General features: G+C 40.0%; 1 protein-coding gene and 1 pseudogene across 1 annotated transcript in view; one reads left to right on the forward strand and one right to left on the reverse strand.

Moving 5' to 3' along the window:
• SNTB2 (syntrophin, beta 2 (dystrophin-associated protein A1, 59kDa, basic component 2)) overlaps positions 1–12,832 on the forward strand; it is a 39,162-nt gene extending 26,330 nt beyond the window's left edge. Inside the window, exons 4-5 of the mRNA XM_008567879.1 lie at positions 10,634–10,818; positions 12,682–12,832. Of these exons, the coding sequence (XP_008566101.1) occupies positions 10,634–10,818; positions 12,682–12,774 (278 nt within the window). The 3' untranslated portion in view covers positions 12,775–12,832. The remainder of the gene's footprint in view (positions 1–10,633; positions 10,819–12,681) is intronic.
• On the reverse strand, positions 1,602–1,825 carry LOC103586595 (annotated as a pseudogene).
• Positions 12,833–13,142: the final 310 nt, after the last annotated feature.

Below are 13,142 nucleotides of genomic sequence, written 5' to 3' on the forward strand. Positions count from 1 at the left end.
GTTTCACTAACATAGTTTTCCTAAGCCTGGTACTTGGCTGTAAACACATTTTTTTTTTAAAGATGACTGATAAGGGGATCTTAACCCTTGACTTGGTTTGTCAGCACCATGCTCTCCGAAGTGAGCGAACTGGCCATCCCTATATGGGATCCGAACCCATGGCCTTGGTGTTATCAGCACCACACTCTCCCGAGTGAGCCATAGGCCGGCCCCTCTAAACACATTTTATAACATTCTATGTACAACATGGCATTTTTACTGTTCGTCATTTTAATCTGCATTTAATAGTGTAAGGACTCATTTAGTGAGTACTAGATAAGTTAACTCTTTAGTTAAAAAGATTTGGAATCTAAGTTATGCATAGACACCCTTAAAATATGAGCATCTGGCAAGCTTGTGTCTGTAGAAAAATAAGGACCTGGAATAGGAATTTCTCTTTAAAAGTTTGAAAATGTGTGCCCAACACTTACTCAAACAAGCATCTAATGGAAATCACAGCTTGGTGGTTTCTTTCCGTTGTGGAAGCGCCCTCTTGTGGCTAGTTTCTGTGAATTTGGGGTATCATTCCATATACATGTATTTGTGCATATGTATATGTATAGATATTTCCAGATTGCTTTCATTTTAACAAGAACAGGCAATACTCAAAATGAAGCCACAATTGGAGTTTCCAACATGGTTTGATTTACCTTAACTACCTTGCTTGCAAATTGGTTTACTTTATTTTGCTTTTGTTTTCTATGTATTTTATTTTATAAACCTAGTTTTATAAAATTTATACAAAAAGAGAAAATGTTTCAAGAGCAGCAAATATTGGGCCGGCCCATGGCTCACTCAGGAGAGTGCGGTGCTGATAACACCAAGGCCATGGGTTTGGATCCTATATAGGGATGGCCGGTTCGCTCACTGGGTGAGCGTGGTGCTGACAACACCAAGCCAAGGCTTGAGATCCCCTTACTGGTCATCTTAAAAAAAAAAAAAAAAGAGCAGCAAATATTATTAATTATCTTTCTTTCTGTTGCTTTTGGAAAACGAGAGATCTTCATGGCTTTAGAACTAGATAGGCAACATTTCTTTGGGTCATTTTCTAGCACAGGCACAGGGACAATATTTTTAAAAAATTTTCTCAAAACAATACAATTCTTCAGCTATTTAGGACCTTTCTGATATTTTTCTCACAACCACAATGATGATTCAAGCAATGATATCCGTAGCTAGTGTATTAGTCTGTGTCTGTTTCTTATAACAAAATATATAGAACTGGGTAATTTGTGAGAAAATGAATTTATTGCTTACAGTGTCTGAGGCTGAGCAGTCCAAAGTCCATCTAGTGGTGATGACAGTGACCCAGGGGTCTCACATTGCAAGATGGTGGAAGCAGAGAGAGAGAAGAAAGACAGACTCTCCTCTTCTTTTCAAGCCCTCAGAACCAAGCCCTTGACCACCATTTTTAATCCATTCACTACTGTGTGGTCCTACAATCCAGTCACCTCTTCAAGGCTCCATCTTTCATTTACCATAATAGGATTTCCCACCTTCCTAACAGTCACAGTGGGGGCTAAGTTTCTAATACATAAAAGTTGGGGGACACAATTCAAGTTTCAGTGAGTTTTGGGGGACACTACAGCTAGCGAGCCCCCACCTTGGATTTTGACAAAAACCACCACATCCATACTGTCTTTCTCACTTGCATTTGTCTCTCCTCCACTTTTTCTATAGAGTGTTTGGTCCTCACATTAAGGGCTGTGGGACTCTGATTTTTGTCTTGGCCACAGACTGTGCTTTCTAAGATGGGCACATCCTCCATGTGAAGTTCTGTGATGTTTTATGTTCCTGTGGGCAGCTGAAGGGTCAGGTCCTAACATCTGGGTCACCATATCTTCTTCAAGGATCCAGAGAGAGATGGTTCCCAAATGAAAAGTGCTACTTTGATTTTCCCTGTTTTTTAGTTTCACATTGTGTCTTTGGCATCTATCAGCTAAACTACACATTGCAGTATATATATATATACATTATATATATATATATATATATAATGTATATATATATATATAATTGTATATATATATATAATGTATATATATATATACTTTTTTTTTTTTTTTGACTGGTGGGGATTGCAACCCTCAGCACGGTGTGGTCTGCACCACGCTCAGCCAGTGAGTGCACTAGCCATCCCTATATAGGATCTGAACCCGCGGCCTCGGCACTACCAGTGCTGCACTCTCCCTAGTGAGCCACAGGGCCGGCCTTCACAGCTATATTTTAATATTACCTCAGTAATACTTTTATTTCCACAATTCAAGTTAACCTTTATAATTATAAATCACTTAGTCTGTATTTAGAGCTTTGCCAGATATATTAAACTGGCTGAAGGTAAAGCACTTTGAGAACCAGAATTCCTTTATGTGTATATAAGCCAGCAAGTCATTCAGATGTATGTTACTACCTATGTTAAATTGTTGGGAGATTCAGAAAGGTTTATTTAATAACTATAGTTGTGGCACATTGTACCACCTACTCACATATTTGTGGCCTTAAAGAAAGGATGTTAACAAAAAGAAATCAGTTAAGCTCTATTTCTTGTCTCCTACATGTCCTAGTTATAATTTACCCATTTGGAAAAATTTCAGGGGCTGCCTGTTAGGTCATTTGGTTAGAGCATGGTTCTGATAACACCAAGGTCAGGGGTTCAGATCCCCTTATCTGCCAGCTAGCAAAGGAAAAAAAAAAGTATACTTAGAAAATTTTTAATAAATACTTAGAAAATTTGACTAACAAATGCAATACATGATTTTTTTTTTTCCCTTTTTGTCTTTTTTCGTGACTGGCAACGGATCGCAACCCTCAGTGTCGCGCCCACACCGGACCGGGACCGGCAACGGGATCGCAACCCTCGGTGTTGCGCCCGCACCTCTCTCAGCCAGTGAGCGGCCGGTCTGTACATGGGATCCGAACCCTCGGCGGGAGCACCGCCACGCTCCCAAGCGGTGCACTGGAGCAGTGCGCCACCGGGCCGGCCCAATACATGATTTTTATAATGTTCACTTAGTTTTAAACCCTTATTCTGTTATAGTTGTAGTAGAACCGATCAGAGATCCTTCTGGTACACAAATACTATTTCCTTCTAGCAAATGTGAAATTCAGGATGAGTAAGCAGAGAATGTAGTTAACTTTCTCACGTACATAAACCCATTTTCCATTTGTCACAGGATTTGAAAATGTGAAAATACATATATCTGTATAGTTGCTCCAACTTTAATAAGTGTGCTATTAAAGGCTTATTTTTATCATACCAATTATTCAAGCCATTAAAGTCTTGTTTTTTGGTTTTTTGTTTTTTTGGTGGCTGGCCAGTACAGGGATCTGAACCAGTGACCTTGGTGTTATAAAGCTGTGCTCTCACCAACTGAGCTAACCAGCCAGCCCCCATTAAAGTTTTAAGATCATACAAAAACTTTATGAAGGTAGTTTATATTTGCGTAGCTTTGGTCATAATGAAGACTAAGAAGTAAATATAGGTAGGATTTCCATTAATGAATATGCAGAAAACCTGGGAGAGGAAAAGAAAAATGGGCATCTTAAAGTATTTATATTAGAATATATGAGGAGAGTTTGCTCTAATCGTTTGTTCTCAATTTCTTAGAAATTCTCTTGAATCCCTTTTTACTCATCTATTCAGCAGATATTTTTGAGTGTATAAGCTGTGCTTTAACTAGCTATAATAAAATAAATAAGGTAGGCATAACCCCTGCATAGGAAGGACAGAAACAGAAAGAGTAATTGGTGTCTATAAAACATATCAGCGTTGTCATACTGCATAAATGAGATACATGTATCATCTAAACATCACACGCAACCCTCTAAGGCAGTTGTTATCACCTCCATTTTCAAGATACGGGAACCAGAGATTAATGTGTGGCTGGTTCTTGAACTGAGGTCTTTTCTGACTCCAAAACCAGTGCCTTAAACCCCTGCATTTCCCTCTCTATATGACTCATTCTTATGACCAGATTAAACTTCTTCAGAACATACAATGTCAGCCTCTCTTAATTCATTAAATCAACAAATATTTGCTGAGTGTTTTAATATTTACCATGTACTGTGCTTTGTGATGAGAGAAATAAAAATAAATAAGACCTACTTTATGTCTTTGACCAAAGAGCTAGAACACAGTGTTGTGTTCTTTGTAACTCCATGCATGATTAGCCCATTGATTATACCTGATGGGCTGGCTCTTCCTACATGCAGTCACCAAGAATGTTGCCCCAGCCTTTCTCCGAGACAGTCCTGGGCAGTCGGGCTAGGTTGAACCTGCCAGACTTACTCCCTCCTGTGTTGCTCTGCAGAGCTCAGAGGAGCCTGCATGACATACATGGCCCTATGTCTGCTGTAGGGATGGGCCAGGAGACTTGCTAGAAACACTGGAGCCCCCCAGAGCCCTCCTCCCAAGTAACTGGCCCCAAGCAGCAGCAACAGGATTTGTAGCATAGAACTTCTTTGTCATTAGGGTCTTTTTCTCCATGATACATTGGTAACCACTAGCAGTCTCTCATTTGAAGCAATAAAGTAGATAATATAGTCATATTTACAAGTGTTCACCTTGGTGCAACCCTATTGATTGGTTTATTAGTTAATGAGACTTTTACCTCCTAGCTTTATTAAATTTCTTTACTATTGGGGAGCTCCTTAGAAAATTTTCTTTATGTCATTACACTCAACAATATTCTCATTCTCTGAAAAAAACCAACGCCCCCTCCACTTAGGAGTTTGAGACGTAGTAGCCAGAGCAGTAGAAGGAAAACCATGGTTGGTGGGATGGTAAGTGTCTTAGAAGCCAAAGAATATTTCAAGAAGAGGAATGATCAGGAGGGTTAAATGTATACGTTTAGGTTTAGGGTGAAATTAATATAAAAATGCCCACTAAAACTAGATTAAATATTAAAGAGATATCTTACATAAAAGAGAGAGAGCAAGAGTAAAAGGGAGAGAGAGGTCATCTCTTCCCAATCGTAGTTATTTTTAATCTGATTGAGCTAGTTTGGTTCATATGCCCACCCTGGACCATAACAATCACCAGGGGAAAGCCATGCTCTGATTGGCCCAGAAGCTATCTACCCTTAAGTTGGGGGTCACCCTTCCCAGAAACACATTAGGACAAGGTAATAAAATTGGGGTTTGGCTATAAAAAATGGAGAAATAGAAGCTGAACAGACAGCCAACAGTTAGTACTATAAGTATTAAGTAAGGTGAAGCTGAAGAAGCAGGTCAGATATCGCAACATGGAGATTATTGGTGCCTTTGGGGAGATATGCTTAATGGTGTGATGGCAGTGGCAGATTGCAGAGAGCTGAGGACTGACTGGGAGGTGACATGGACAAACTGAGTGTAGATACTCTTTCAAGAAGTTTTGCTATGAAGAGGAGAGGTGTGGGTGGGTAGTTGGAGGAAGGTAAGGAGTTGAGTAGTGGCATTTCTTTTAATAATGAGAGAGACTTGAACATTTAAACAAGTTAATGGGTATTGAGCTGGCTGGTTTACTCAGTTGGTTAGAGCATGGCACTGATAACACCAATGTCAAGGGTTCAGATCCCAATACCAGCCAGCCACCAAAAAAAAAAAGAAAAAGAAAAAGTTAATGAGAGGACTCTGATTTAGACATTTAGAGGGAGATGTTGAAAATACAAGAGAGGGCTGGGGCCGGCCTGTGGCTCACTTGGGAGAGTGTGGTGCTGATAACACCAAGGCCATGGGTTTAGATCCCTATATAGGGATGGCCGGTTAGCTCACTTGGGGGACCGTGGTGCTGACAACACCAAGTCAAGGGTTAAGATCCCCTTACCGGTCATCTTAAAAATAAAAAAATACAAGAGGAAGGAGGAATAATTAAACTTGTACAGTTTGGGGGAAGGTGGAAGTGGATACAATCCAAAGCACAGGTGGAGGGATTGGCCTCAGCCTGGAAGAGGGACAGATGGAGAGAGGAGAGGGTGGGTGGAGATGTAGGGCTCCACCTTAGCTGCTGAAGTGGGCATTGCCTTTTGCTCGTGAGCAATTTGTGCTATAGACATACCTGGCTTTTACTCCATCCTCAACTCTAAGTGCAATTCTAGGCCACTTTTATGTTGCTTGAAGTTTTAAAGTTATATCATGCTTATAATCAGGAAAAACAATTCTTGATTTTTGCCCATGGAACCATCAGTCCCCATACATCTAAACCATCACTATAAAGAATGCTATAATATAATATTACTGAGAAGCTGGGAGAAGTGGTAGAAGTTTAGCTTGAGAATTTCCTGTGAGGTCTAAGGCTGAAAATAATGGATTGTGCTGAGGCCCAAATATTGGCACTTTGTCTCAATCCCAATGTCTCATATTTATCTAATTAAATAAGGTTAGCATAATCAATAGGAATTGTACCCAAAACCAGGTATTAATGTTCTATATCAGTGGTTCCCAGTCCCGATTGCACAGTGGAAATGCCCAGAGAGCTTTTTAATAATATAGATGACAAAGTTCTGCCTCCATAGATTCTATTTTAATGTCCAACTAGTGTTGAGAACCACTGCTTTAGATTTTCAGATGAAAAATAATTTATATTATTAAGCAGTCAAAACTATTAATTAAAAATAAATGAGTAAATACAACTCTGAATATACAAAAAACCATTGAGTTGTACACTTGAAAAGGGTGAATTGCGTGTAAGGTGTGTGAATTATATCTCAATAGAGCTATTATTTAAAAGATGAGAATAATCAAAACCTTAAAGATGAAATCAGAATTTTGAAGTGTAAGTTATTCATGATACAGGGAAAATCTCATCAGAGAACTTTGTTTAGAATGATTGGTCTTAGATAAGTGATTCCTAGTTTTCTGTGGTTTGTCTGCACATAGGCCTTGGTCCTCCACTGTCCCTCTATCCCCGATCACCGCCTTGGTCCTCCACTGTCCCTCTATCCCCGATCACCACCTTGTCCCTGACCCCTCCCCCAGGTTGTGGATGGTTATCGAAGTAGGTCTCAGTGATGAGATGACTCTTAGAAAAGAGATGAAGATATCTTTTTTGTTTATTACTTAGTAATAACCCTGAAAGTTTATTTTAATTTTTAGATGAGTTAAAACATCATGGGAGGGCCGGTCTGTGGCTCACTCGGGAGAGTGCGGTGCTAACACGAAGGCCACAGGTTCAGATCCCTATATAGGGATGGCCAGTTTGCTCACTGGCTGAGCGCGGTGCTGACAACACCCAGTCAAGTGTTAAGATCCCCTTACCAGTCATCTTTAAAAAAAAAAAAAAAAAAAAAGTCATGTGTATATTAATTCTGGCATATAGTACAGAGTGGCCATATATAACAAAGTGGCCATTGTTATAACTTTAATACTATTTAAGACCTTACTGAAACAACACCTCTCTTAAGCCTTTTCCAATTCTGAAGAGTTACTCTAGTCCCCTCTTCTCTATCCTCTCACAGCATTTTGTTTATCTCTCTATTCTAGCACTTATTTCATTCTACTCTGCCCATGTTTCCTTTTCTTTCTCTCTCACTTGTCTGATCAGAAACCATCTTTTATTCGATACTGTGTCTCCCAGTACCGAACACAATGTCTGGCACGTAGTAAGTGCTTAAAACAATTTTCTTTCCAGTTTACATTGGTTGTGATTACCTGTTTGTTTTCCCTGCTGTCCTGTGAGAGCAGGGAGTTCAAGAGATAGGAATAAATGAGTTGGTGAGCATGCAAACTAAGACGTAATTCACAATGCCATTGAACAGTTGGTCTTCATGTATATTTTCTGATTATTCTGGGTCCAGACTAATGAAGTTGCTTCCCTTATCTTTCACTCTGCTCCTCAGCATCAACCCACATTGTATTCCACAAAAGGAACACAAAGCACCCACTGCTGAGTGCTGTTTCGTTTATCTCACTCCCTTGATTATCTCAAAACAGTTGTTTTTTTCCCCTTTCAACTTCAATATCTGATATCCTGTGATTGTCCTTGAATACTGCTATTGTGTGTCTTTATATTTCTGGTAACAACCCCGTTAAGCAAAATCAATATATTAAATTTCTTACCAACATCTTTAAATTGGGGTGGATGGTGGATTTATAGTCATCCAAGTGTTTTCATTGAATCATGGCCATCAGGATAGTTATAATAAGCCATTGCAACAGTTCAGACCTTGGCTGCAGATCCTGTCCCACCAGCATAGGGCCAGTTTTCACAGGTTCCTGCAAAATACACGCACACACACGCACGCACGCACGCACACACACACGAGTTAGTTGTTAAATCAGAGACACACACACACACACACAGTTAGTTGTTAAATCAGAGTTTGAGGCTTATTTCTCTTTGGTTCATTACTCCTGAGACCGTCTGAGGGTGAGGGTGTCAGACACTTAATCAACACTGCCTCCACTGTTTGATCTACTATTTAGGGGAAAACCATTTAACTAATACTGTTAGGCACAACATTTCTAGGACCAGGTCATACTCTCATTCAGAAGTATCTGGTATTATAAATTTTAAACTAAAACAAACTCAATATCTAGACCTAAACATATTCAGTATGATCTTTACTTCTCCTTTTCAAGATTGAGGTGATCATAAGCAAAATTCCATTTTTAAAGTAGCACACACACACACACTGACATTCGCTTGCCTTGCCTTCCCTCCTGGGCGGAAACAATCTGAAACAGAACATTTAAGAAATCTCTTATATGACAAGCTTGTTGGGGGTTAATTGCTTGCCTTTGCTAATAAGTGTGGTCCCTAATCTCACTCCGCTGGTGACATTCTTACAAGCAGGGACATTCACCCACCTGCATTGTGCCCTCTCCAATCAGTGCTCAAGGACTTGGGCAGATCCTTGCTCTTTGAACTTTTCTTTTTTAGATTAGAACTGATCCCTATCTTGTCTTTAGTCCTCAGTACCCTTGGCTATACTTTAGTGGTGTTAATAGAATTAAATTCTCTTGAAAACAATATGCTGGCTGGTTGCTTTGATTTGGATCTGGCTGTTCCTCCAAACCCCTCAGCCATTCATTTAGAGATTATTGCATTGGATTTCTTCTACAGGTAGATAGTCTTATTCATGTTAGTCTTCCAAGGTTACTTTTCAGAGGGTAACTAATATTAAAAGTTCATGGTCTAAACTTGTCTGCTTACAGTAGTGCTGAGAGGGATGCTACTAGTACTTATCTGTTATTCTTTTTCCCTATTTCCTAAACACACCATCTTGACTAATTGAGTTTTTGCATATCTAGGGAAAGAATAGGTTGGTTTAGATATGATGACTTGCTTGTTCAGAAGCCATTGTTTCTGTCCAAACATAGCTCAACTCTGATCCTTAAGTGATTTTAAGTTCATCTCTCAGATGACTGTGTTAATTCCCAGGACTCAGAGAGTCTCTCACTTATAGACCTGTACTAACAACAAAACTATGCTCGGGGCCGGCCCGTGGCTCACTTGGGAGAGTGTGGTGCTGATAACACCAAGGCCATGGGTTCGGATCCCATATAGGGATGGCCGGTTAGCTTGCTGGGTGAGCATGGTGCTGCAACACCAAGTCAAGGGTTCCTTACCAGTAATCTTTGAAGAAAAAAAAAAGAACTATGCTCAAATGCTAATGAAACTGGGACTTCACCAGTGTTGATAGAAGGCATTTGCCTGTTTGATGATCAAAGTTTTTTGTTTCCTATCAATTCAGATATCTCCTTTGAATTGTATCTTTGATAAGATTGATTGTACAACTTTTGCCGAGTATAGCCTTTAACTTTGATAAACATTATCTTTCTCTTACCAAACACCAACCAAACCATGTTACTGCCCCCGAAAAGCATCTCCTCTTTTGGTTGTTCCTTCTTCTTGCCCAATTGAATCCTTCCTATTCCTCCCTGTCTATGCAGTTTTATCTATTCTTTTTTTTTTTTTTCCTTTTTGTCTTTTTTCGTGACCGGCAACGGATCACAACCCTCAGTGTCGTGCCCGTACCGGACCGGGACCGGCAACGGGATCGCAACCTTCGGCACTGCCCCCGCACCTCGCTCAGCCAGTGAGCGGCCGGTCTGTATGTGGGATCCGAACCCTCGGCGGGAGCGCCACCACACTCCCAAGTGGCGCACTGTAGTAGTGCGCCACCGGGCCGGCCCAGTTTTATCTATTCTAATAGGGCCTGTCTAAAGTCCCAGCTACTCCAGGAAACCTCTCCTTGACTTTGGCTTTATTCAGTTTTGTGTTTAATCATTTTCTGTACATTCTACCTTATACAGTTAGGGATTTTATGTTTATGCCTATGTGTTTGTAAAGTCCTTGAGAGAAAGGACCATTCCTCTTACCTCTCTAGTACCATGCACAGCTTACACACACTTGCCAGCACAAGTGTTCAAGTAGACTCACTGAATTGGGCTGAATCAGGTGTCAAGGAGAGTTATGGTAATTTCTGCCTCATCTCAATCAAGATGTTTACTCCAGTGACCAAAACAAAACTCAAGTTAGGAGGTTCCAAACAAGTTAAGCATCACACACTCTCAAGAAAAGACTTTTTCCTTTTTTGAAGTCAGAAGAATCCTTTTCTACTTGATAACTGAAGTAGGAACTTTACTAATGATGTTTTTGGTTTGTCTCCAACAGGCTGCACGTTAAATGGCCAAGAGGTAAGACTCACTGTCCATTATGAAAATGGGTTCACTATCTCCAGGGAAAATGGAGGCTCCAGCAGCATTTTGTACCGCTACCCCTTTGAGAGGCTGAAAATGTCCGCTGATGATGGCATCAGAAATCTCTATCTGGATTTTGGTGGTCCTGAGGGAGAACTGGTAAGAATGTTTCTGAAAAACATGTTTATTCTAATAGGTATTCTCATTGCTTCTTACCTCTTGTATAGAAAATTATCGACTGACATTCCATTTAGAGCCAGGAAATCGTGCTTCAGTTTTTGTGATGGCATTGAGTTTGGGTGGTTGTTATTGTTGTTTTCCTTTCTCCACGTTAGAAAACCATTCTCTTTTGGGCCGGCCCGGTGGCGCACTGCTACAGTGCGCCGCTTGGGAGTGTGGCGGCGCTCCCACCAAGGGTTCGGATCCCACATACAGACCGGTTCCCACTCACTGGCTGAGCGAGGTGCGGGCGCAGCACCGAGGTTTGCGATCCCGTTGCCGGTCCCGGTCCGGTACGGGCGCGACACTGAGGGTTGCGATCCGTTGCCGAACACGAAAAAAGACAAAAAAAAAGGAAAAAAAAGAAAACCATTCTCTTTTTTTAAAGTTTTGTTTGAATGTTAGAAAGAAAAAAATAGCCCTTTTAAGAAACAGGTTTTTATCAAAAATAAGATATAAAATTCTAAAGCTGGGAAACATTAATGCATAAATTCTATCCATTGCTATTATCGGCAGTTTGTTGGGATAAGAGTAATAGAGTGACTTCATTGCTACAGAAACTCTGCTGATCAGGGGAAAAGAAACAGATATATCCACACAGCTATTGTCTTTTATGATCTCCTTTTCCTTTAAAGGAAATATTGACAGGAAGTCATGATTCCTCTTAGAGGGAATAGAGAAATGTGTCATATATATTTCAGAAATCATAAATTATGATAAAGGAATAAAGTAGTACCTTTTCTCTCTTATCAGTATTGACCCAGTAGTTCAAGTCTTATCATACATGAAATCTATGTCCACTGACATAGGCACAAAAGGTGTAAATTCAGAAACACTGAATCTTGAAATTTTAGAACTGAAAGAGGTTTTAGAGATAATGTAGTTCAAACTCGAAATGAGAAAACTGTGGCTAGAAACCTTATTTTAAATGAACCTTTAGGAGACTATGGATAGGCCATGGTTCAGGGCTTTACAAAAGCCTGGGGTATTAGTGAGAGTTAAATCCTTCTCTCTATTAAGTTAGCCAGTTATTAATATCAGTTGCCACTTAGAATGAAAGGTGCTAGATTATTCCTGGCTATTTATATGTTTTTAACCCCTGCTTTATATTTAATAGATATAAAGTTTAGTGGTGACACTAGTGATCTATAATTTGTTTCTAATAAAGTTGCACTTATCTTCAAAAGGCATAGTTAACTAAACCAGGTCCTCTTCCTGATCTCTGTTATCAGTGCCGAAGATTGACTAACCATTTGACTCATGCAGCCTGACCCCAGGTCTCCTGTTTCATCTGGTGGCAACTGTACAATTTGGAGGCCTGTGCTTATTAAGAAGGTATAACTAGCCTTCCTAACTAGCCTCAAGAGTTGTCATTTCCACAACAAACCTAATGAGGTATATCAAAAAATCACACCCGTACGTGGTCATGCTCCAGCAGTTGACTGTGGTTCCCCCTGGGAATATAATTACAATTCATGGTCTCCATATAGGATATTCCTCTTTATTTTAAATCCTCTACTTTTTGGTTCTTACCAGGCATGGTGTAACCCAGTACACCACCAATTGTCTCCTAATTGTGGATGTGAAACCTCAAACCAGTGTTAAATAATGGCATGGAATAACCTTACTTCAAAGTACACTTTTGTTTATGGTTGTAAATTCCCAAGAGTTGCCATAGTGCTGGCACAGTCTTTATCCAAGTTTTTTAAAAGTAAAACATCACATCTAAATTTGTTTATTTTGCATCTTTGCTTATTAAAGTGTCTGTATGTGGTGGTGATAATTAATGTCCTTTGTCCACAGACCATGGACCTGCACTCTTGTCCGAAGCCGATTGTATTTGTGTTGCACACATTCTTGTCAGCCAAAGTCACTCGCATGGGACTGCTTGTATGAGCAGCAAAAAATCAGAAAAGAGCCTTGACTGTCACAAGAAGTATTTCCACCTCAAAAAGGAAAAAAAAAAGCACAAAAAGAAAGTTCTTTGCTCTCTCCTCCAGCACAGTGCCTTCCCGAGGACCTGCAAATCACTGCTGAACCATAACTGTGTTTCAAGAAGAGCCTACCTTTCACAAGCGACCTTGGCCAGAAATTCCAAGACTCTAATGAGCTCCAAAATGAAGCTATTGATTTGTCTTGTTGCATAATGTGGTTTATAAGTAATTAGGTTTATTTTTCCTGTTAAAAAGGGTGGTTCATTGTTTTTCTTTTTGCACGTAATCAAATAGCCAAGAGCAGTTTTCTTTCTCTTCTTCCTGTAGGAT

Source organism: Galeopterus variegatus, unplaced genomic scaffold, assembly GCF_000696425.1.
Source record: "Galeopterus variegatus unplaced genomic scaffold, G_variegatus-3.0.2 Scaffold354, whole genome shotgun sequence".
NCBI classification, from domain to species: Eukaryota; Metazoa; Chordata; class Mammalia; order Dermoptera; family Cynocephalidae; genus Galeopterus; species Galeopterus variegatus.